The sequence below is a fragment of the Rana temporaria genome, chromosome 5 (assembly GCF_905171775.1).
Source record: "Rana temporaria chromosome 5, aRanTem1.1, whole genome shotgun sequence".
In the NCBI taxonomy this organism is placed as follows: Eukaryota; Metazoa; Chordata; class Amphibia; order Anura; family Ranidae; genus Rana; species Rana temporaria.
The window spans coordinates 131,233,710-131,257,518 of record NC_053493.1 but is presented as its reverse complement, the minus strand read 5'-3'; the positions used below and the strand labels follow the sequence as shown (position 1 = coordinate 131,257,518).

The window sequence follows — 23,809 nt, the reverse complement described above, 5'->3', positions numbered from 1 at the left end:
CAGTAAAACCCCCACTCTTGCTCAGCTAAACAGTGAGAAGCTTTGTGAAGACCTATTTGAAAGAGTCCCCATACCGGTGCAAAAGGCTTTGAGTGGTGCTGAAATTAACATGGATGAAATTGATCAGGTGATCATAGTGTGTGGAGCCACTCGTGTACCTAAAGTTCAAGAATGGCTTCTTAAAGCAGTGGGCAAGGAGGAGTTGGGAAAGAACATAAATGCAGACGAAGCAGCAGCTATGGGGGCTGTATATCAAGCAGCTGCTCTTAGCAAGGCATTCAAAGTTAAGCCATTTGTAGTTCGAGATGCAGCCAAGGAAAATATTTGTTTTTGTGGTGCTGTAGCCAAAAAGCAGGAAAGGACAATTGAAGAGCCCTCCATAGGCCGAAGAAGCTGTGCCATTTTGCCTTTCATAGAGACTCAAAAGCTTTTCTGTCCTCCGCAGAATGTGGCCACAATTGGAAGTGTGAGAAGCCCAGCCATGGAAGCGGACTATTACAGCCCCGAACACTCAGATGACGGTGGTGCAATCCCAGTTCAAGATGAGCGTGACTCTGATGATGAGGGAAATAACAGACAACATGGATCATATGTTGAAAGTCCAGTGCATCGATATGAGAATGACAACAGCGATGATGACATGAAAGGAGGAGGCAGCGGATCTGAGAATGAAGCAAATGATTCAGAAGATGATGAACCTAGGGAACGAAAAATCCAGCGAAGTAAAAAATGGTAGCAATAATCGTAATGCTAGTGACTCTGAAAATGAAGATGCTCAAAATCACATTGCCAGTGATTCGGATTATGAGCCAACCAGAAAAAAGGCAGTGGTGATGATGATACACCTGTGAAAGGAGGAGCCAGTGACTCAGTGGAAGAAGAAGACAATGAAGATGATAAACATGATATCAGTGATACCTTCTCAGAGCCAGGTTATGAAAATGATTGAATGATCTGTTGAAGATTTGAAAGGATTAACTGCCTTGTCATCGAGGAAAAGACGAAAGCGAAGGTATTTCTGGGAATATAGCAAGCAATTAATGCCTTCTCAACATGAAGGGATGCTGAGACCGTCTGAATGGGACAGAGACACACTTCCTAGTAATATGTACCAGAAGAATGGTCTGCATCACGACAAGTACACTGTGAAGAAATCTCGCAGGACAGATGTGGAAGACCTGACTCCAAATCCAAGAAAACTTCTGCAGATTGGTGGTGAACTGCATAAACTGAATTAAGTAATCAGTGACCTAACACCCGTATCGGAGCTTCCTATCACTGCCAGGCCGCGAGCTCGTAAGGAGAAAAACAAGCTGGCTTCCAGAGCTTGCCGTCAAAAAAAGAAAGCCCAGTATGAAGCCAATAAAGTGAAGCTGTGGGGCCTGAATACGGAATATGATAATTTGCTGTTTGTGATCAATTTAATAAAACAAGAGATAATGGCACAAATACAAATCCCCTGGGTGAAATGGGCTTTGGATTCTCTCCGGTACTACATTGTGGGTAGACAGTTTGAACTGGTGACGGATCATGCCCCATTGAAGTGGAGGGCACAGACCAAAGATTTAAAGGCACGGATTGAAGATTTAAATGAGCTACAACTAAAGCTTAAAGAGGCCCTAAAAACTAGCAAGGCTAGGGAGAATAACCTCACAGAAGACCTTGAAAACCTAAACCAAGAGTTGCGAACAAAGCAGAGAACCCTTAATAAGCAACAGAAGGAAAAAGATGAAGTAAACAAGGAAAATGAGGAACTGAAAAAAAAGGATGAAACGTTTGATGAGCAGCATACAGAGCAAGTCCGATCTGGACAGTAAACAGAGCATGATAGAACTAGAGCTTGAACTAGTAACGCATCGCCCCGGTGCTAAAATGGGGAATGCAGATGGGTTGTCCCGAGTGCATGTCTGCCTGGCAACCTGTGTCCCAACCCTAGGGTTGAAACAAGAGGGGGGGTATGTGACAGGAAGTCAGGTTAATCTGTGGGTGTTTTCACAAACGGGAGATACATTTCTGCCTTGCTTAGACAATACACTAATCATTATTAGGCGTCGGCTGCGAGAAATAGCCAGACAAGGTCTAAGGGCTGTTGGATAAATTCATCTGTTCAGAATGAGGCAATTAAGGCCTCTATAAGTAGTCCAAAGGATTACCACTAATTTGCTGCATCATTCCTAAGGCTTTGTGGGTAGGAGAGCAGCGTACTGAAAGTCTCCTGAGGAGGTGAGGAGACCACTGATTTTTCTGTGTGATAAAAATCAAAAGACTATTGTTTGTACTGTATGACCAGCACTGTCTTTCCAGCGCTAGGCTGAGTCAGATGCCATAGATAGGTTCCTGTGTGGAAGGTAGACGCCCAGAGTGGCTAGGGTTTATTTTATGTTTGATTTTGTTTATGCTGTTTGGGTGCTTGCAATTGTTTTCCAGCAAGATGGAAAAATAAACCAAGAACTTTGTTTTCAACCCTCTTCGACTGCCAGTCTGTATAAATTCAGTGTGTGGTGAACCCATCCAAGGTCACACACCCCACTACCGAGCTAACCCCTCACACTACGTTCCCCCTAATATAGAAATTAAGATCAAAAAAGTGGAAATCCTTCAAAATATAATTTTTAGGTGGAATCACAGCAATTAAAATGACTATTCTACCAAAGATATTATACCTATTTAGGGCACTCCCAAGTTGACTAAATAAAATAATGATCACTAAATTCCAAACAGAGATTAATAAATTCATATGGTTAGATTCTGACCCACGTTTATCAAGATTGGTATTATATAATTCACAAAGATGCAGAGGATTGGGCCTCCCAGACTTTTGGCTGTACTACTTATCTGCCAGATGGTCTCAAATGGCACAATGGCATATTCTTAATCCCATCCCATCTCAGGCATATTATGGGGAAACAAAATTTCGAGCCACACCATTGACACTCTTAACCAAATAGTTTCACAATCATACCAACTATGGAAATTATACAATAAAAAATTCAACCTTATATCTAAATCTCCTCCACGTGCCTCTTTCATAGGCGATCCAAATTTCTACCAAAATATGAGTGATGCTGGGGACTTCACATGGTGGACTAACAATAACCTGACTTCCCTCGCTTATATTATAGAAAACAACTTCACCTCATTCTCTTCATTAAAATCCAGACACCAAATTCCTAATACAGAGTTTCATAAATTCTTAAGCCCTATACACACGATCGGTTTGTATGATAAAAACGGACCGATGGACCGTTTATCGGGCAAACCGATCGCGTGTGGGCCCCATCTGTATAGAAGTCAATGCAAATCGCCCCGAGCCGCCCCCGAAGTCGTAAAAGAACCTTTTTCTAAGTCAGAGCGACTTGCGTCGCTCCTATTAGAACGGTTCTATTGCATAGAATGGGACACGACTCGTCAGGAGTCGCCCCAGTGTGAACCGGCTCTTATGTACCACCTTTTTGCACCCAATAAAAATAGTTTGTAAACAAAAAAAATGGTGCTGTAAACAAAGGAATGGACCCGTTTCACTTTATAATTTGTTCTAGAGGCAACTAGCATACAATTAATTGCTGTGTTCAGACTATGTTTTCAATCACAAATTAGACCCACTGGGAAAGAGGAAACTTCCAAAGTGTTCAGGTTTTCAGTCTGATATGGTAATTTTGCCACTAGATGACAGTGTTTTCTTGCTTTCTCTAGGGCACTATGTTAACAAGGTTCTCTTTGCACACTTATGTCTACATTTGTTTTTTACCTTTTTTTGAAAGTATAAAACTTTAAAGCAATAACTTTTTAACCTGGGAAATCAATTTGTTTTATAAATCCTTGTAAAAAGTTTTCTTGTTATTTCTCATAAGAATGCAAGCATATATGTCAAACACTCCTAGGAAATACTAATGACTGCTCATTACTCAATAAAACCTGACTTCTAGTGTTTAGTACAAATAATGGCTTCTGGCCAGAAAGGCAAGATACCTATTAACATTTTGCTGTATTGATTGAAACATTTGAGAATGAATTCCTATCTTCTCATGGGGTATTGTGCTATGTTGGATTCCACTTATTCCTTCACAAGACTGTACTTAAATAATGTCCCAAAAGGATGATCTTTCGAATGCACAACCTATGGTGAAGAAGGTAATTTCCAAAACTCATTGTAGGTTTGATGAGTTATTCACATGCTACATATCTACTGTTTTTTTTAGCAATTTGTCTAGATTCTTTGATATGTGTACAACTCCGATACCTACTGGACCCAGTTGAATAGTACCATTTCTCTGTTCAAAACATTAACCAACTCTGCCTATTTTAAAGGGTCATAAGATACACTAGACAGGAGAGGCAGCATTAGAAGTTGCATTTTCCTCAGATGCAACAACTTAATCTTGTATATTGTGTTTCTAACGTGTGTCTGTTATACCATTTACCTGTGTTAAAAAAGTATCTTTGTATCTTCTAGTTTAAAATACCTGGTGATCCTGCTAATTCCCCTGCTTTCCTATTTCTAACTTTCCATGTCATTTATAGAAGCACATCCTTCCCAGAGTGGTACATTTTTGGCTGTGCTGGGAGCACAACCTCCTGTCCTCTATAGGCCATAAATTGTGCTTACCTGCCCCCTGCAAAGTTTCTTCACCGGGAAGAGCCATGCTCTTTCTCTGCCTTATGTTAACAGCCCCCCCCCCATGCAGTCTCCACCCCCACCGCTCTAAGCATCTTATGCAGCTGAGAACAGAGGTTATGTGATCAGTTATACAAAAAAAAAACATCTCTTATATACCATATATATACTCGAGTTTAAGCCGACCCGAATATAAGCCGAGGCAGCCAATTTTACCTCAAAAAAACTTGGAAAACTTATTGACTTGAGTATAGGGTGTCCATCTGCATGCCTCACTTTGCCTCACTGTGCCCATGCCTCGCTGTGCCCATGCCTCACTGTGCCCATGACTAGACTGACGTTTAACATGGGAGTCTATGGAAGGGGTGCCCGGCTTTGGTGCTCCCTAGCTGTAGGTCCCCCAGACAACAAACTTTGCACACTTGTAGAGGAGGAATGGGGCTACATGTGTGCCAAGTTTTGGGTCCAGGGAACCTATGACCGGCCGCTACCGGGTCCCCAAAGTCACCGGAGAAATGACAGTTTAACATGGGAGTCTATGCAAGGGGTGGCCGGCTTTGAAAAACACTGCTCCCCAGCCGTAGGTCCCCCAGACAACAAACTTTGCACACTTGTAGAGGAGAACTTGGGCTACATGTGTACCACGCTGAGGCCCAAAACATCTATTAACAACCCTGTTTTTGTGAACTTACCACTTACAACAGTATATTTGGATCTTGGATCTGCTTGTAGGAGATGATTACAAATGGACCTATTGGCCTTGTATCTGGTAACAGTCTTCAATCTTCAGTTTGTGACTTAAAATGTAACTCCACCTTTAGCATGATTTTTCAAAACTCCCGCTATGCAGTTCTATATCTTCTGAATAGTACATACCAGTGTCCTTCCCGTTTTAAATGCTAAAGCTCCTCTCCCATTCCACATGCAGATGAGGGGGGAGCCCTCTCTACAAAATCTGCAGGCCCCGCATTAGCAGGATAAGCCGGATATTACAATTGTGTGCCTCCACTACTAATAGTGAGTAGCCACTACTGAGTTCAGCTGGAGAAGGAGAGATTGCACTGTGAACAGGTAACAGCTTGAATGGCCTGGAGTGGGCAAATGGCTGGGTTTTTCTGGAGCCTCTTCAACATCTGCTTGTGTAAACTGAAGGTGTGATGGTATGTACTAATCAAAAGATATGGAATTGCACAAAAGGAGTTTTAGAAAATGTTGCTGAAGGTGAACTTATGCCGCATACACACCATCACTTTATGTGATGAAAAAAAACGTAATTTTCTGTGAAGTAAAAAACGTCGTTTTTGAAACTTCAATTTTCAATGACGAAGTTGCCTACACACCATCGTTTTTCTCACAATGTTCTAGCAAAGCGAGGTTACGTTCACCACGTTTTTCCATTGAAGCTCGCTTCATAACTAGCTTCTGGGCATGCGCGGGTGTAAAAACGTTGTTTTAAACAACGTTTTTTGCTACACACGGTCAATTTCTGTGAAGTAAAAAACAACGTTTTGAAAAACGACACATCAAATTTAAGCATGCTTCAATTTTTTTTGTCGTTTTTCAGAAGACATAAAACGACGTTTTCCCCCACACACTGTCATTTAAAGTGACGTTTTTAAAAACGTCGTTTTTTTTCATCACATAAAGTGATGGTGTGTACACGGCATTAGGCTTGAAATGTTTGTCTGCTTCTAGCTAAACAGATACATGTATTTTAAAAAAAATGTCATTGGTTTTCTGTACAATTAGAAGTAATTAGTCCTGCTAAGTCTAAAGAGTAAGGAGCATCTGCATTAAAATCACCAACATTTATAAGCACCTGCATCCCAAAGGTTTTCAGCTACATATTTTAAAAGGTTTTTAAAACTTCCTTTATCTCTCTTTATTTTACAAACTCCAATGACAAATTACTTTAAAATGAGAATATGCCCTAGAATTTCAAAAAGCTCATATCAACACTCCCTAAGCCTGATAAGGAAGAAGCCAATGTCACCTCAAAATTTATGACCCATTATAGGCTAAGCTTAGCCTAAACACTGTTTGCAAATTGTCCGGCTCATTTCATTGCACATCTGTTACCTTCTGGATTTATTCCAGAGAATTAATCAATAGATAATTCAAAACAGGTCAACATAATACCTCATGCGTAATTTATCATGGGTCTAAATACAGCACTTAACTCTACACTGGGAGTTTAAAGAGGGCTTTTTTGTTCTTTGGGTTCTCAAGAACATTCATATCAGCAACTGTTTAATAATAATCCATCTCTTTAAACTAAATTGTTTTTGAATCTTTCCAAAACCTTTTTGAAAAAGTGGGTACCGGGCAAGGTTGTATCCTTTCTTTGTTCATTTATGTTTTACCAACTGCTCCTTAACATCTCTAATAGCGCCATCCAAAGACATGCTGGTAAGTTAATTGGCTCCTATCTAAATTGGTGCTAGTATGTGTGTGTGTATAAATGTGAGTTAGGCCAGCCATAGACCATTCAAATCTTGGCCAATTCAGAAGGAACTGGCCAAGATTCAAACCATTAATGGGCAGGCTAAATGTACCAAGTTGATCGATCGATCAACTTGGGTACAACCAGCCTTCTGGATTCGCTTGCAATTATTGCTAGTGCTAATCACTGTCTTTTCCTGTTGCAAGCCTGCCCCCCTCCGCTGGAAGAAGACAATTGCTTGGCAGGAGGGATTCCCTTGTCAGCTGTGCAACCCCCAGTTGCAGGAAATTCGCACTGACTATGGCCAGTCTTAGGGTCCTTTCACACGGGGCAGATCTGTGTGTGGGCTCTGCTTTGCTCAGTGGGGATCGCTCCGTCGATCCCCGCTGAGCAGGCAGATGACAGGCCTGTCTCCGCACACTGTGCAGGGACCGACCCTATGGGGAAATCGGATGACGACGGACCATAGAGTCCGTCGTCATCCGGTCCATCAGACGGATGGAAAAGTAGGGTTTTCCTCCATCACATTTTGGCGGATCAGATGTCATTGGGCATGTCACCGCTGACATCCGTGGCTCCATAGAGGTGCACGGAGCTCCCGTTCAGGTCTGCCTAAAAAACTGACAGGCGGATCTGAACGTTCTGCCCGTGTGAAAGGGGCCTTAGTGACCTTAAATTGTAAGCTCCTTGAGGGCAGGGACTAATGTGAATGTACAATATATATGTGTAACGTGCTGCATAAACTTACAACACTATATAAGTACCTGAAATAAGAAAAAAAACATCTAAATCAATCCTAATTTCTTCATTCTCTGCATTTTCTTGGCTGCAGTAGAAATCTGGAATCTGACAGGGTGGAAAAATGACTGCCTTGTCATTAATACAATGACAATGCACATGCAATTCATTTCTGCAAAACACTTTAAATCACACAAAATTAAAATGTTTAGTTGTCCCTGTGTGTGTAGATGTAAATTATTTGCCTATGATCATATTCTGGCTCTGGCCCCTATATAGCTAATTAATCGTAAACACTAAAAGTACCCATTTTAATAATGCAACATAAAGTTGGTAATATAACTGTGAGAAATAAAGGTGTATTTGGTTTACAAAACAAAATTACCAACAATTAATTTAATAAAAATAAAACATCTACATCCAACATCCAATTTTAAAAATGCTTAGAAGAGAAACAGGGTAGATGTTTTCTGATGTTTTCCTGAATTCTTCTTTAGACCCCTTTCACACTGAGAAGTTTTTCAGGCGGTACAGCGCTAAAAATAGCACTGCTATACCGCCTGAAAAACTCCTTCACTGCCTACTCAATGTGAAAGCCCGAGGGCTTTCACACTGAGGCGATGCGCTGGCGGGAGAGAGAAAAATCTCCTGTCAGCAGCATCTTTGGAGCGGTGAGAGGAGCGGCATGTATACCGCTCCTTCCCATTTAAAACAATGGGAAACGGCGGCAATACCGCCTGCAATGCGCCTCTGCAGAGGCGCATTGCGGGCGGTAATAACCCTTTATTGGCAGCTAGTGGGGGTTAATACCGCTAGCGGCCGATTCCTGCGGCAAACCCGGCGGTATAGCGCCGCAATTTTTAGCGGCGCTATACCGCCACCGCGGCTCCCGCTCCAATGTGAAAAGGGCCTTAGGGAGCAAGGTCTCATTTCCGATCTAAAAATCTTTTGTTCTATATGCTAGGCAATTTGTCTGATAGCATACTCTAATTTACTTTAGAAGGATAAATAAGTAATAGGTACTGAAGTACCGTAACAGTAATTTGTTGGAGAAAAAATAAAATAAAAACATGCTTAGAGCCTACATTAATCAACTAAAAATGTGTTATATTACTGTATAATTCAGTGTTAAATAACAGCAATTCAGCACCTGGCTCTCCTTGAAGGGGATTTCAGACATAAGCAGTTCAGATTTTAATCTCCTGTGTTATTAGAGCTCCAGACAGTTAATATCAGAAATCTGAAGGTGACCATTTTAGAAAGTAGACAAAACAACTGTGCAATTTATAACCTGCATAAAACAGAGCTACTTTAGCATGGAGACATACTGCTTTTGGACTTTTTTGATGGAGTACCTCATAGTACTAAGTGGACTATAATAGAAAAATCATATGCACAATTTACTAATAGAAATTAATGACTAAAATCCTTCTTGCCATAAGCTACAGGGATATAAAAGCACTTTACAAGATTCTCTGTCTGATAATCTGGTCACCATTTTTCTCAACCTTATGCCCATGTCACAGAAATTATACCAACAGTCTGTGTTACTCCAGACTTAATTGAATGCTGCCAGGGAATGCATTCCTATTATCTGGATACAATCTATACCAATCTGTATGATGAGAAACCTTTTATGATTGATTATTTTTATTGTCACTAGAGCTGTATGGATATTGGTTGTCTATAAATAATCCCCTGAAGATGCCAATGTTGGCAAAACATGTTGGGATATGACACCTTCTGTTGACCACCCCTATTATATGGATATCAGCGACCAGTAAAAATATTTTCCAATATGCTCTGTCAATCATTTTATTGATCCCTTCCTCTATGTTCATGTAATAAAACCTTACATTTTATAATGCATGTCTATTTCTTTAATTTGAGCAACGCTATAATCCCAATCTCCTGTTACTGCCATTTTATAATCAATAGGTATGAGGTGCTGGGTATTCTAGGGTCACTCAATCTACTCTCCCAGCTAAATGTATTCAGGAGCCTAGAACCTATCCCGCTCCCGTTTTTTCCTATTGACCCATGGTTCCTAAGGCTGAAGTCCTCACCCCCAGTCCCCTTTCCTCCATTCCCAGACCATATTCCCATAACCTATACCTATTTGTTTTTCCCCACAAAGAAAATATAGAAATCTGAATGGTTTCACTGAACACTACACGCCAAAGTATACAGCTACTATTTACTGAAGCATCTTCCATTGCGTTGGATTATAGCATGAGGTCAACTCCTTTGTGCATTTCCCTAGCTTGTTTGTAATTTTTTGCTATTTTATGTGGTTCTGCTTTTTCTTGTTCTGATGAAACGCTCAACACAATAATTAATGTTCTAAACAATTCCTGCTGCCGCTTCCCAGCCCTTTAAGTGTCTCTAAATGCCTGGAGGTTGAGGCGGGAATTCTGATCATGTGATTAGCAGTCACAGCGGTCATATGCAGGTATGCATTAGGAGCTTTTGTGGTCCCAGTACAGTAAACTATTTACATAGGGCCAAATATATGTGGTCAATTGGTGTTAAAGCAAAATAGTTAAAAAACAAAAAAAATAAATGCATGGTACCATAATGCATGAAAAAATAAAAATTGTAGATGTACACTATATTAACTGCAACTTCTCATCCTACCTCTACCTTTTAGCAACTTTTTGGGTGAGAATCTCACTGGGTGTTTTGGAAACATTTCCATTGGCCTGACACCAAAGCTTATATGATAAACAGCTTTAAGTGTATGTAAATCCCAAATAATAAACTGCTCTTATTTGCTCCCTGTTGGTCTGTTAAAAATACAATCGAGTGTGTTTGGTTCTGATAAGTGCAGAAAAAGCCTGCTGATCTTGTTGGAGGTTAAAGTGATTGTAAACCTCCGACACAAAATATGAACAAAGGATATCCCTCTATAGTGTATACTTGCCTTAATCCAGAGCACTAAGTGTTATTTCTCCCTGCTGCTTTGTTCCTCTGCTATCTGTATGAGTCACCTGGGGAAAATTTTCCTGACACCTTAACAGGAGTGGGAGCTCCAGCACACAGCCTGTGACTGACAGTCTCAGCTCTGTCCCTGTGTGGTGTGTGAATAAGTGGGTGGGGGGTGCCCCTTCTCTCCAATCAGATCTCAGAACTCTTCTCACAAATATCTGCAGAATTTTACTTCAGCTCCCCTCCCTCTAATTTCAGAAAGTTCAGAAAAGTTTTATAAATTCTGCACTTTGAACAGCTGTAGAGAAGAAAGGACTGCAGATAAACAGGTACAACAGATGAATAAGGATTTGTTTAATCTCTGTGTATTACCCAAGGCTAGTCACTTTACTGGGTATTTGTAAAAGTTAACAACCACTTTTAGATCTTGCCTGAGACCTGCTTACTTTGAGTGTTAACCCAAAGAGCCGTCTTATTTCTTATTGCGGAGAACAGAACGAATAGCATTTACATCGTAGAGATCTGAGAGTAGGAGTTGTTAAGGAGTCTGACAAAACACATTGGACAGGGCTGACACTACTTAGGTCACAACAATGCTGCATGTGGTAAGCCTACAACTGGGCATAACAGCAGAAGGCATTTCTAGCAAATTATATTTATTGGTTGTAGCACTTTGCATTTACAGAGTTTCTCCTTACCCTATTAACTGAACGTGTGTGACTGTCAGGGAAAAACATTACCATGCCTGAACTATGGATGTATTGATACATATCATGAATACCTATGCTGTCAGGAACACAGATCATTGCTATGATACAATTTTTCCATAATAACTACTTTGACATGTTCACAGTACCCAAACATTGTTGGGAACTCAATTCACATTAAATGTCACATATAATCTAAATGTGTTCACCTTTACTGAAATCATCTTTGAATTGTATAAAATATTTCTATACAATTTAGGATTAAAAAAAAAAAAACCTGATTGGGACTGATGCTTGAAAATGTTTCACTGTTTAAATTGCAGTCGTGACCCTAGAAGCTACTGATTGCTTGGATGGCTTATGGGAATTGCTCCAACTAGTAGGAAAATATTGTTTCAAGTTCTGCCAAGACTTACTGGGGAGTGGTGAAGTGTCAACAAGACTGGATGCTGTGTTACAGCTTCAAACGCTGATAGAGCTGTCCTGATCAGTTCATCTGATGCAGCTTGACCTGGTCACAAAAAAAAAAAAAAAAAAAAAAAGCCATTGTTGTGTTGCAGAACTCTTGGTGACTCAATTAATCTTTGTTCTAGTAATTCTTTAATGTTTTGAATTGCCCTGAGATGCACTTACCCACTGCTCCTTCCAAATTAGTCTCACCAGCATCCACAGATTTAATTTGGTTCTACAAAAATAAAAATAAATAATAATAATAATCATTTATTTAAATGGAACGTTTTCATGCAGCAGTTGCTTATATTGACATATATATCATTACTTTCTTTTCCAATTATAATTTAATCACAGAAAACAGAAGTCAAAGTTTGGGCTAGAAACAAAAATACCTTTGCAGTAGTTCTTGCTCCACACTGCAAAGGTTAACTGCTTGTTTTGACTATTGGGGTTGGAATAAGATGAAATACTTAGGCAGGTCATTGACTGAGCAAATTTCTTTCCTGCAAACACGGGTTGCAAGAAGGAAATCCCATTAATTTAGACAGAGTGGACAGGGAATTCATCCTGCCGAGCCATTGTCTTCTCCGGGAATGGGGGGCATCCCTGCCCGGGGGAAACAGTGATTATCGCTAGAGGCTATAGCAGCCACTTGTAATAATTGCATGTGAATCCAGCAGGCTGGTTGTACCCAAGTTTACCGATCAATCAACTTGGAACATTCAGCCTACCCTTTAATGGTTTGAATCTCGAATAGTTCCTTCTGAACCGGCCAAGATTCAAACTGTCTATGGTCGGTCTTACTTTACTGCTCACTAAGGGCCTTTTTACACGAGCGGACTGATCAAGTCCATCTGTCAGTTTTCCAGATGGACCCAATCAGACCCTCTAGTTTCCTCCAACGGACATGTTGACACCTACCGACATCCGATCCTATGCGCTAAAAACAGACATGCGGTCCGTTTACATCTAACCCCCATAGAGGAGAGCGGGCTGTGTCTGCTCTTCATAAGAGGAGCGGACACAGACCAGTTCACAGATTCCTCACTGAGCAGGTAGACTGCAATGAAGCCCACCCCGTGCGTAAGAGCCGGTTCACACACGGGCGGGACAACTTTGGGGGCGACTCTGCAGACCGATCTCAAGACGACTTCAGAGGCGACCTGCAAAATGACTTCTGTATTGAAGTTAATGCAAGTCATCCAGAGTCGCCCCCAAAGTCGTACAAGTATCTTTTTCTAAGTCGGAGCAACTTGAGTCGCTCCTATTAGAACAGTTCCATTGAATAGAGCAGAGTCGCCTGACGAGTTGCCCCTGTGTGAACTGGCTCTAAGGGGCCTTGAAATGATAAGCTGTTGATATAACTAAATACAGGTCAATACGTCTTACAAATAAAGAACAAAAACATTGCAGCATAATACCCGACGATCCTTAAAATTGGTATGTGCTCAAATTTTCCAATACATACCAGTGACAAACAGCACAGCTTGCACAAAAAATAAAATCTTGCTACTTCATTGTGACAGGCACTTTTTTTTGTTTGGCTTAGACCTAGTTATCCTCTACAGAAAGAGTGACGGTAAGCTTCACAGCAAACTCGTCCATATTCCCAGGTGGAAACATGGGGACACCATAAAACACAACTTTCATAGATAAATATATATTTTTTTTCCTATGTAACTCATTTGGAATAACAATTATTAGCATTTCCAGAATGCAGACTAAATAAACTGGAAGATTTAACACATTGCTTATATTCATTACTAAAATTGTTTTTTGTGAGGCCGGGTACTCACGAGCAAACATGTAGGGTGAAACCGGTCCGTCGTACAGAGGGCTTCTGTACGATGGTTGTCCGACGCATGCGAGGGACGGCGGGCGCTCGGACATGTACGGTAGGTCTGTACTGACGACCGTACATGTCCGAGCGGGCAGGATTCCAGCGGACGGTTTTAAAACACGTCCAGGAATATTTGCCCGCTGGGAAAAGGCCCGGCGGGCAAATGTTTGCTGGAATTCGGCCCGCTCGCGCCTACACACGACCAAACATGTATGCTGAAACTGGCCCGTGGACCAGTTTCAGCATACATGTTTGGTCGTGTGTACGGGGCCTTACTGTATAACCAAGAACTTTATCAAAAACTAGATGTCAATGTATTTTATAAAATGTATATCCGTTATGTCAGTACAGAAAAAAAAAAAGAGAATCATCACAAAGTAAAATATTACTGCTACAGTGAGCAAAAAAATACTACTACATAGCAGCATTTTCTTTTTTTACAGATTACAAACTCTCCATCTACCACATCCAAGGATATCCTAAGGATCACACTTTGTGTTGTTCACAATAGTAAGAAGTGGTATTTTTTACAACAAATTACCTTTTTGTGATATGTCTCTCTTGGTTATCTTTAGAAATATGAAAAGCTGTCAGCTTTACCAACAGGGACCTGAGAAATCTGTCATCCCACTCTCTAATTTACCCTAGTCTCTCTATAATTAATGTACATTCGCCAGCATGTACAGCAGCTTGACAACAGGAATTCTGTGATTTGAAATAAAAACAGTTATTTGTGACATGAGTATCTAGAACACAGGCTAGTGTAACATTCACTGCTATCTGTCTGGTGTATTCATTTGCTGGCTACATCTTGATTTTCTGCAATTTACAGTAGGGCTCTGCAGATAACCCTTCCCTCTAATTGCCTTTGTTATAGATATTAAAATATCAAACCTTGCAGAGTGCAGGATTAAGTAGTAGTCTGCTGTATGCTGCCTATGAAATGCTGGGATTTAACTACGGGAGTGCAGTAAATCCTGTACACTCTTATAGGCAGATGGGAAAGCAGAACTTTTAACAATCTTCTTACGGGCAGAGCTCTGTCCAAGGAGGATCCCTAGAGTAGAACTGGAAAAGGGATTTCCGATTATATTATCTTCCACCAAACTCTAATAATGTCCCATTGGGACTTAGACACAAGCTATATTTCACTTCAAAATGAGTCTGCTAATGGTGGCTGGCAAGTGATTACTATTTAAAACATATTTAGAGTCCCCTGTTTCATATTGTTCTACCTCTGACTTGAATCAGCTACTCCTCTGAGAATGGTTGGAGATACACCACAGGATATACTTTATATAATATGACCAAGAACTGGGAGAACAGAACAACTGGTGTGGATGCCTTTAGATTACAGACTAATAGATTGATGTAGCTGGAGGAAATGCACGTACCCTGCACAGGCTGGGAATATGTCAAACATTAAACTGCTTGGAGCAGCAAAACTCTCCTCTACTGCAGTATTCACCACAATCAGTGTGCAGATACTTTCTAATTCCAGCTCAGAAAAACACATGAAGGCCAAAATTTGTATACCAAAATGCAGAACAAATACAATTAAACTGAGTTATATATTGTAAACAAATGCCAAAGAATAGGTCAAATCCTGTGTCCATAGTAGGAAGCAGAATGCTCTCTATAAGACCCCTTTCACACTGAGAAGTTTTTCAGGCGGTACAACGCAAAAAATAGCACTGCTATACCGCCTGAAAAACTCCTGCCCAGCAACCTCAATGTGAAAGCCGGAGGGTTTTCACACTGAGGCGATGCGCTGGCAGGAGAGGAAAAAATCTCCTGCAAGCAGCATCTTTGTAGCGGTGAGAGTAGCGGTATGTATACCGCTCCTTCACATTTAAAACAATGGGAAACCGCGGCAATACCGCCCGCAATGCGCCTCTGCAGAGGCGCATTGCGGGCGGTATTAACCCTTTATCGGGCGCTAGCGGGGGTTAATACCGCACCGCTAGCGGCCGAATCCCGGCGGCAAATCCGATGGTATAGTGGTGCTATACCGCCACAGTGTGAAAGGGGCCTTAGACACTAAAGCAGTGGTCATCAACCCTGTCCTCAGGGCCCACTAACAGGCCAGGTTCTATGTATTACCTTGGGAAGATGCAGACAAGAATACTGCAATCACTGAGCAGCAAATGATATCACCTGTGATGTATTTCAGTTATCTTGCAAACCTTGCCTGTTAGTGGGCCCTGAGGACAGGGTTGATGACCACTGCACTAAAGTGTCCAGACTTTCTTAGTGTGCAGAAGGAACTTGATCACAGACAACAAATGCAGTGCAGCCGTTATGATCAGCTAGGCCGCGACACCAGACAGTATAGTCAGGTGGTAAGGAAAAGTACCACAAGGAACCACATTTTCAGTCATAGCCCAGGAATACAGAGATTGGGTCAGGCTACAAAAAGCATTGTAGAGAATCAGGTAGGAGGAAAAAGTAGATCAGATTAAAGGAGAAGTATAGCCAAAGCTTTTTTTGGTTGTAGGTCTCCTACGGATCACAGAAGTGGGAGTGTTTCAAGATGCACAATAAGGAGGCACTTGAAGAAAGATGGGGTGCATGGTCGAGTCGCCAGAAGAAAGTCATTACTACACAAATGCCACAAAGTATCCCGCTTGCAATACGACTAACAGCACAGAGACAAGCATCAAACCTTCTAGCACAAATGTATTTGGAGTGATGAGACCCAAATTTAGCTTGTTGGCCACAACCATAAACACTACATTTGGAGAAGAGTCAACAAGGCCTATGATGAGGGGTACACCATTCCTACTGTGAAACACGAAGGTAGATCACTGATGGTTTGGGGATGTGTGAGCTACAAAGGCACATGATATTTGGTCAAAATTGATGGCAAGAGGAAAGCAGTATGTTATCAAAAAACACTGGAGAAACATTAGCATTCATCAGTTAGGAAGCTGCACATGGGACGTACTTTGACATTCAAACATGACAATGATCCACAACCCAGTCGACCTGTCATTGGCTACAGCAGAATAAAGTGAGGGTTCTGGAGTGGCTATCTCAGTCTCCTGACCTCAATATCATTGAGCCACTTTGGGGAGAGCTTAAATGTGCAGTTCATGCAAGACAGCCCAAGAATTAACAGGAACTGGAGGCTGTTTGCCAAGAGGAATGGGCAGCTTTACCATCTGAGAAGACAAAGAGCCAAATACCACAAAAGACTTCAAACTGTTGTTGATGTTAAAGGGGGCAATACAAGGTATTAAAAACTGGGCTTTTGATCTGGGTAATTTGGGTAGTTTCTGTTGTGATTATGATTTAAAACGAGTAAACACAGTTGATTGATAATAAATGGCTTCAGCCAAACACTAACCATGAGTGAAAGAAAGTTTTTCCACTCCCTGACAGCTTCCCACTTTAGCTGCAGAGGCAGCACCCAGATGTGTATACATACCATGGCTGTGATGCTTTGCTTCGCATCCGTGGCAGAAGTTATACCTCTTGTTGCTTTTAGCAGGCATAGTGCTCGCCAATTGCTACCATTTAGTGAATGGGGACACCTGTGCAGGGTCAAAGATGCAGGGTCAGAGAGCAATTGACAGGCGGAGAGGAGGTATTGTATTACCTCCTCACCGCTTGTCTAATGCTCTCTGAAGAATGATCCAAACATGTGAATGAGGCCTTATGGTGACACTGAGATTGGTGTGGTGGTGGCTGGGGACACTGGGACAGCTGCACCAGTCTGGTGACATTGTATTGCTGTAGCAGAGATCATGTACAATAGCTGCTCTGATGTAGATGTGGATACTAGTATGTCATAATGATTTCATTGGCCCTGTATCCCACTCTGTGATCTGTTGCGTCTGAGAGACACAGTGATCACAGAGCACATCATTGCAGGCTCTAGAAGGTGCACACAAGCAGCCTATATGGGAGGACATAAATATACGCTCTCCTACATCAACACTTATCCTGTCCAGCTGTTTTAATACAGTGGCCGGGCAGGAAGTGGTTAATCTGCATATGACTGGGCAATTGAAATGAATATTCACGCAATGAGAGACATGCAGTCATGAACTCATGGTTATAACTACAACCTATAGACATGCCCAGGGCTTTTTTTTTTTAGAAACAGTTGTAATGAACCAGGCTGCCTGGTTGCCAAGGATCTATCAGTTATCAGTAACCTGGAATTCTAGGAAATTAAACTCTTTAGATATGCCAATGTGCATCCAAGACAATTTTGCCTGTCCAAGTGGGAGTGGGAAATTGCATACCACAGACTCACTTAAAGTATAACTGAAGGTTTGAGAAAGAGTACAGAGGGATTAGAACGCCTGCCAGTTTTTCTTGCTGTCTGTGCCTCCAATAAGGAGATTCACCCTCTCTATTTTTCCTGTTTACCATTATGATTGAAAGTGAAAGTAAAAGAAAATCCTAAATTGTGGCTTGTCCCCAGAAAAGTAAAAGTGGAGAAAGTCTTCCTATGAGGACCCTAGTTCTGGTGACCTGGGGGTCCCCAAAAAATGCCCCTAGTTTGCAGGGATTTCTACTCACTTCCTGTTTGGCTACACAACATGATATTAAGCGAAAAGTCTCAATTGAACACAGATGGAAAAAAAAAAAAACTGGGGTTATAACCCTCCCTTACCCTATACACAATGATTTATTTTTTATTTTTTTAAGTTTTGCCTACAGTTTTACTTACTTTTTTTTTTTTTTGCACAAAAGAAATTATATGTTGTCAAACAGGGTCCCCCTTTCTTGAGACAAGATAAGATTTCAAAGGAATATGGTACATATTAGCCTCCCCTGCTTCTGCTATCCTGGAGGCCAGAAGAGGAACCAAAATGTGGGCTTCCATATTTGATACACCATCTCAGTAATAAATACCTCTTTGTTGTTTAGCAATGCTGACGAGTGTTAGTGGGAGCCATGCTAGAGCTCCAACTTAGGAAAATCTATTTAGTTGATTCCCCTACATGCAGGGGGTTTTCTGCCTTCCAGGAAGTTTAGAAAAAAAAGTATGTGCAGAAACCTCTTGCTTTTGGCATTTAATCCTTTAAAAGAACAGGGCAGCTATGCTTTATACAAGCAACAGCATATTTTTTTAGTATGCCTCACAGTACCCTTATGTATTCCCATTACAATGGCCTCTACAACAAGTGCAAACACACAACAGGACAAATGACAAGTGGAAGATTGCTATCCTTTCAATATGTTTTGGGACTATGGGGATAAGCTAGAGATCCTAGAGAAACAAATTCATTATAAGCAAACAAAACATTTCATTTCAATTAAGATCATGTCCTGATAATAATCAAAGAACATCAATAGGTCAGGTAACTATACTAAGAATATTAACTATGGACTTCAGAAACCTAACCTTTACACATCTTCCCTTGCCTCAACAAAGCTAAAAATGTATGCCTGGGCTAAACAAAAAACATATTCAGTACATTTCTGGAGGGAACGCACATTTTCCCACAATTTGTTTCTTTAAAATGTTGCAAGTACAGAAAAATACACATCGATCTGCCAGAAATCCAAAAAGTGTCAAATTTCCTGTAGTGAGCTGACAATGTTGCCTCTGCACTGCATTCTCATTTATTAATTTCAATAAAATATGGGGGAGGTGTTAGAGGGAAAAGGAATCAGCTTATGGCAATTATTAGGATTTTCGTGCAGCAGAGACAGTATGTTGGCAACCCACTACAAGAAATTAGGAGCTCACCTCTCTTTTGGCAGTTCAGCAGGTATTTTTCTCTATACCTGCAGCCTTTTTAAATAACTAAAACATGGACAAAATCATGTATTGCATAGATGTAAGAGGATTTTTAGCTTACAGTAAAATAATTTTCAAGGAAAAAATTAAGGGACACAGGATGTAATCAGGTACATATGATTATTCAGCTGCCTTGGACACTGCCAAACAAAGCTTTTAAAACAGCCTAGTGAAAGAAGCCCCCATCCCGATCATGCCTCAGTTTTATAACAAGCAACAGTGGAAGTGGATCATAAGAAGAGAGGTAAGGGACCAGTGTCCATTATTTTATGATCATACATTAAGGGACACAGGATGTATTCAGGAACAATGGGAACGCCAAAAGCAATCCAACTGAGGGATAGACAACACTACAAACAATGTGCATATAGGTCCATTTGAACAACAGGTTAAGAGAAGGGGCTCAGTAGGGCTGCCAGAGCCACCTAAAGAACGTAACAACTCAAGCTGGCATAAGATGAGGCCTGAACACCCATCTAGTAAAACCTAAGAAATATGTGAACAGAAGACTAAATGGTAACCTTTCAACTCTGAGAAACCTATCCCTGATGCTGAAAACCCTTCAAGCACTAACTGTTCTTCTCAAGTGCACTTTGACAGGGAAAGGTGGAACCTTGTCCCTACTTCTGTAGGATCAAAATGTGAGCTGATGAATCTACCTGAAGACAGTAGATTGGGAAGCAGGTTGTCCCCTACAGAGATCAGTATTAAGAAAAGAGAGGATATGTGGCGCATGATCCAATAGAGCAAACACAATGGGCTGAGGTATATGAAAGTCTAATAAAAAAGTCTAATAAAAAAGTCCAAAGATAATGTCCAAGAAAGTCCTGGATTAAAGTAATATAACTGGCTGTAAGGGACACTTGGCGGCAGCACCTAAAGCAGAAGCGATGCTCTGAAAGATTCAAAGAAGAAGGGACAAGGTGCGCCAATCTAAGTGCAATAAGCCCAAATTTAATGAAGGATATAAATAAAATAAATATACATGTGCAATGCCTACTCACAAACAGAAGTAGATAGTAGGCACAGAACCGGAATGGAGAGATGCAGATAATCGGTGGTCAGATGCGTGCCTGGAGTCATTCGGTGATCTCAACTAGCGGGTGTCCAAATTACGGGCAACAGCAGACTGATGATGATAGTTGAGATCACCGAATGACTCCAGGCACGCATCTGACCACCGATTATCTGCATCTCTCCATTCCGGTTCTGTGCCTACTATCTACTTCCGTTTGTGAGTAGGCATTGCACATGTATATTTATTTTATTTATATCCTTCATTAAATTTGGGCTTATTGCACTTAGATTGGCGCACCTTGTCCCTTCTTCTTTGAACCCAACAGAGATCAGGAATGACAAAAAAAGTCAGTCTTTCTGGCTCCAACGGCTCTTATCGCTGCACATATCACATCCAGACAGTGGAGGGAAATCTCCTTGGGATGTCATGAAGCAGGACATAGAAATAGGACAACCATGTCTTGTTATGGTGGAAGCCACTTAGGTAAAAAAGAGGCCTTAGACCTCAAAACAACTTTGTCTCTGTGTAGCACAATGAGTTTCTTGCCACCAACACAGAAACGTGCCTCACAGAGGTGATAGCAACAAGGAAGGCAGTCTTGTAAGCGAGAGTAGAATGGGGGGATATCTCTGAGAGGTTCAAAGAGTGATTTCTGGGGAAACAACAGAACCAGGTTGGGATCCCACAGAGTCACTGAGAAATGCACAGGTAGGGCAATATGCACAACACCCTGCAGAGAAGCCTTCACCAAGGAGAAGGAGGCAAGCAGTTATTGAAAAAAGAATGCAAAGATTTGACCTTTGATGTTACTCAAGGCCAAATGCTGATCCATCCAGACCAGACTGGAGAAAAGACAGAATTATCTCTCACAGAACTTACTGAGATGGTAATTGCTAGCCTAATGCCATGACAAAAATGCTTTGTACGATGATTATTTTGCAAGTCGACATAGGAATCACCAAATCAAGTAGGCCCCTAGCCTTCAGGACCTGGCCTTCAAAAGCTAGGCCATTAAAACCATTGAAACAGGATACAGAGCGGTAAACAAGTTCTTAGGATAGAAGATCCATATCTGGGAGGGCCCAGGGAGAGTCTGCCAGAAGTCAAAATAATTCTGAGTAGCACATCTGCCGGGGACAGCTTGATGTGATGAGATCAGAATGCCCTCCAACTTAACCCTGTGGAGTAGGCAAGGAAGGAGTTTCAGACAGGAAATGCCACAGATCAGGTTTAACTGATTCCACAGAGTCACTAGAGTGTCCCCTGCAAAGGCTAGAGGATCCCAGGACCTGGGGAGTGGGGACACACCCAAATAGTCTTTTGTTGAACCTGAAAGCCAAAAGGTCCATCAGGTCCCCCCCATTAAACTGATTTCTTGAAGCACCTCGGGTAAAGAGACCTTTCCCCTGAGTGAAGACATTGTCAACTGAGGAAGTCCACCTGTCAATTTTCAGCACCTGGAATGTGTAAGAAGTTCACATGTAGTTCTGCCCATGCCAGAATCGAATCAGGTGCTATTTGAGCTGCAAGACTTCTGGTTCCCTCCCCCCCCGGTGATAATCTAAAGCAACAACAAGCTGGCATCCATCATGAGAATCCTACAGACCAGTGGGAGGAAGGATCTCCCTAATTCCAGTGCTGGGCTTGTGACCAATCAGATCAGGGCAAGCCTGGTCTTAGGTTTCAGGAAATAACTATATTCAAGAGTCTAAGGCCCCATACACACGGGAGGATTTATCCGCGGATACGGTCCAGCGGACCGTTTCCACGGATAAATCCTCTCAAGGATTTCCGCGGATTTTTATGCGATGGCGTGTACACACCATCGCGTTGAAATCTGCGCCGAAATCCTCTGGCGATGACGTGTCGCGCCGTCGCCGCGATTATGACGCGGCGACGTGCGCGACGCTGTCATATAAGGAATTCCACGCATGCGTCAAATCATTACGACGCATGCGGGGGATCCCTTCGGACGGATGGATCCGGTGAGTCTATACAGACCAGCGGATCCATCCGTTGGGATGGACTCCAGCAGATGGATATGTTCTGCATGTCAGCAAATATTCGATCTGCTGGAATCCATCCCAGGGGAGATATATCCGCGGAAAAAGATCCGCTGGCGTGTACACACCATAGGATCTATCCGCTGAAACCCATTTGCTGGGATTTATCTGCGGATGGATTCTATGGTGTGTACGGGGCCTAAGCCTTTGTTTCCCACAGAGCAACAATGTTGGGTAGCAATATTCTGGAGTGAAATTGGCCAAATGGAACTGCCTCTAAGGAGGACACCATTAAGACCAGAACCCTGATGCAAAGGTGGATTGTCAGCTAGCTCCTGGACTGTAGCTTCTGAACAGAGAAGCAAAGTGTTTGGAGCTTTCCCTGGGAAAAAGAAGGAAGCCTCTTGACAGGGAAGAATCTAGGAGAAGGCCTAGATACTCCAAGTGATAAGTCTGCTCTAGTACTGACTGGAGTTCCTGTGAACTGGCCCCAACTGTGTTTATTCTATAATTATATTAGACTTTTGGGCAAATAATGTAAATACAAAAAATATATATGTTTTTCATTTGATTATTCATTTTATGCAGCTAGTGCACTGCTTAAAATATCTGAAATTCACATTACAATAGAATGCTAAGCAATGACTACAAAAAGTCACAAAATGAGACAAAAAACATTATCACCTTATGAAGTATTAGCATTCTAATTAGACAAAATAAATATATTTTAGGATTGTACGTTGCAATGTAATATTTTTTCTTACATTACAACCTCATTACATGGTTTATGTACAAAATTTTTCTACACTTTCAGGTTTTGCAGCCGTTTCTACACTGGAGGCTAGTAAATTGTAAATGAAACTAATCAGTTTTCTTGGAATCAATACCCTGTGGAAAGAGCATACATAGAAATTAAATCAACAGAAGTCACTTTATTTTCTTGTATGCGGCATATAACAGACTTTGCTGAACCATTACCATCTTCTAATTATCAGTACCAGACATAAACAGCACTACTCCCTAATGTAATCCTCTCCAGCATTCCCAGATTAATATTGTTATGATAGGAAGAAAAAAGGAATTGTGAAACAGCTCATTCACACATACATGATTTGAATGTCCTTCTAAAATACTTTGAGCCATGAAGCCTATATGTTAAAAATATCCAATAAAGTGACTCCAAAAAAAAAAGAAAAATTAAACAACTAATAGGTATCAAGTACAGCTACCTATAACGCATACCTATCTGCACAAACCTTTTACTATGTACAAATGCCACTGTTTTGAAAGAGAAAGTGCAAAC

At 41.3% G+C, this 23,809-nt stretch overlaps 1 protein-coding gene and 1 pseudogene across 1 annotated transcript in view; one reads left to right on the top strand and one right to left on the bottom strand.

Moving 5' to 3' along the window:
- The window catches only part of ULK4 (unc-51 like kinase 4), a 798,383-nt gene that overhangs the window by 485,946 nt on the left and 288,628 nt on the right, over nucleotides 1–23,809 (bottom strand). Inside the window, exons 26-27 of the mRNA XM_040353131.1 lie at nucleotides 12,065–12,116; nucleotides 11,848–11,942 (exon numbers count right to left, since the gene is read on the bottom strand). Coding sequence (XP_040209065.1) covers nucleotides 11,848–11,942; nucleotides 12,065–12,116 — 147 coding nt within the window. The remainder of the gene's footprint in view (nucleotides 1–11,847; nucleotides 11,943–12,064; nucleotides 12,117–23,809) is intronic.
- On the top strand, nucleotides 60–1,817 carry LOC120940345 (annotated as a pseudogene).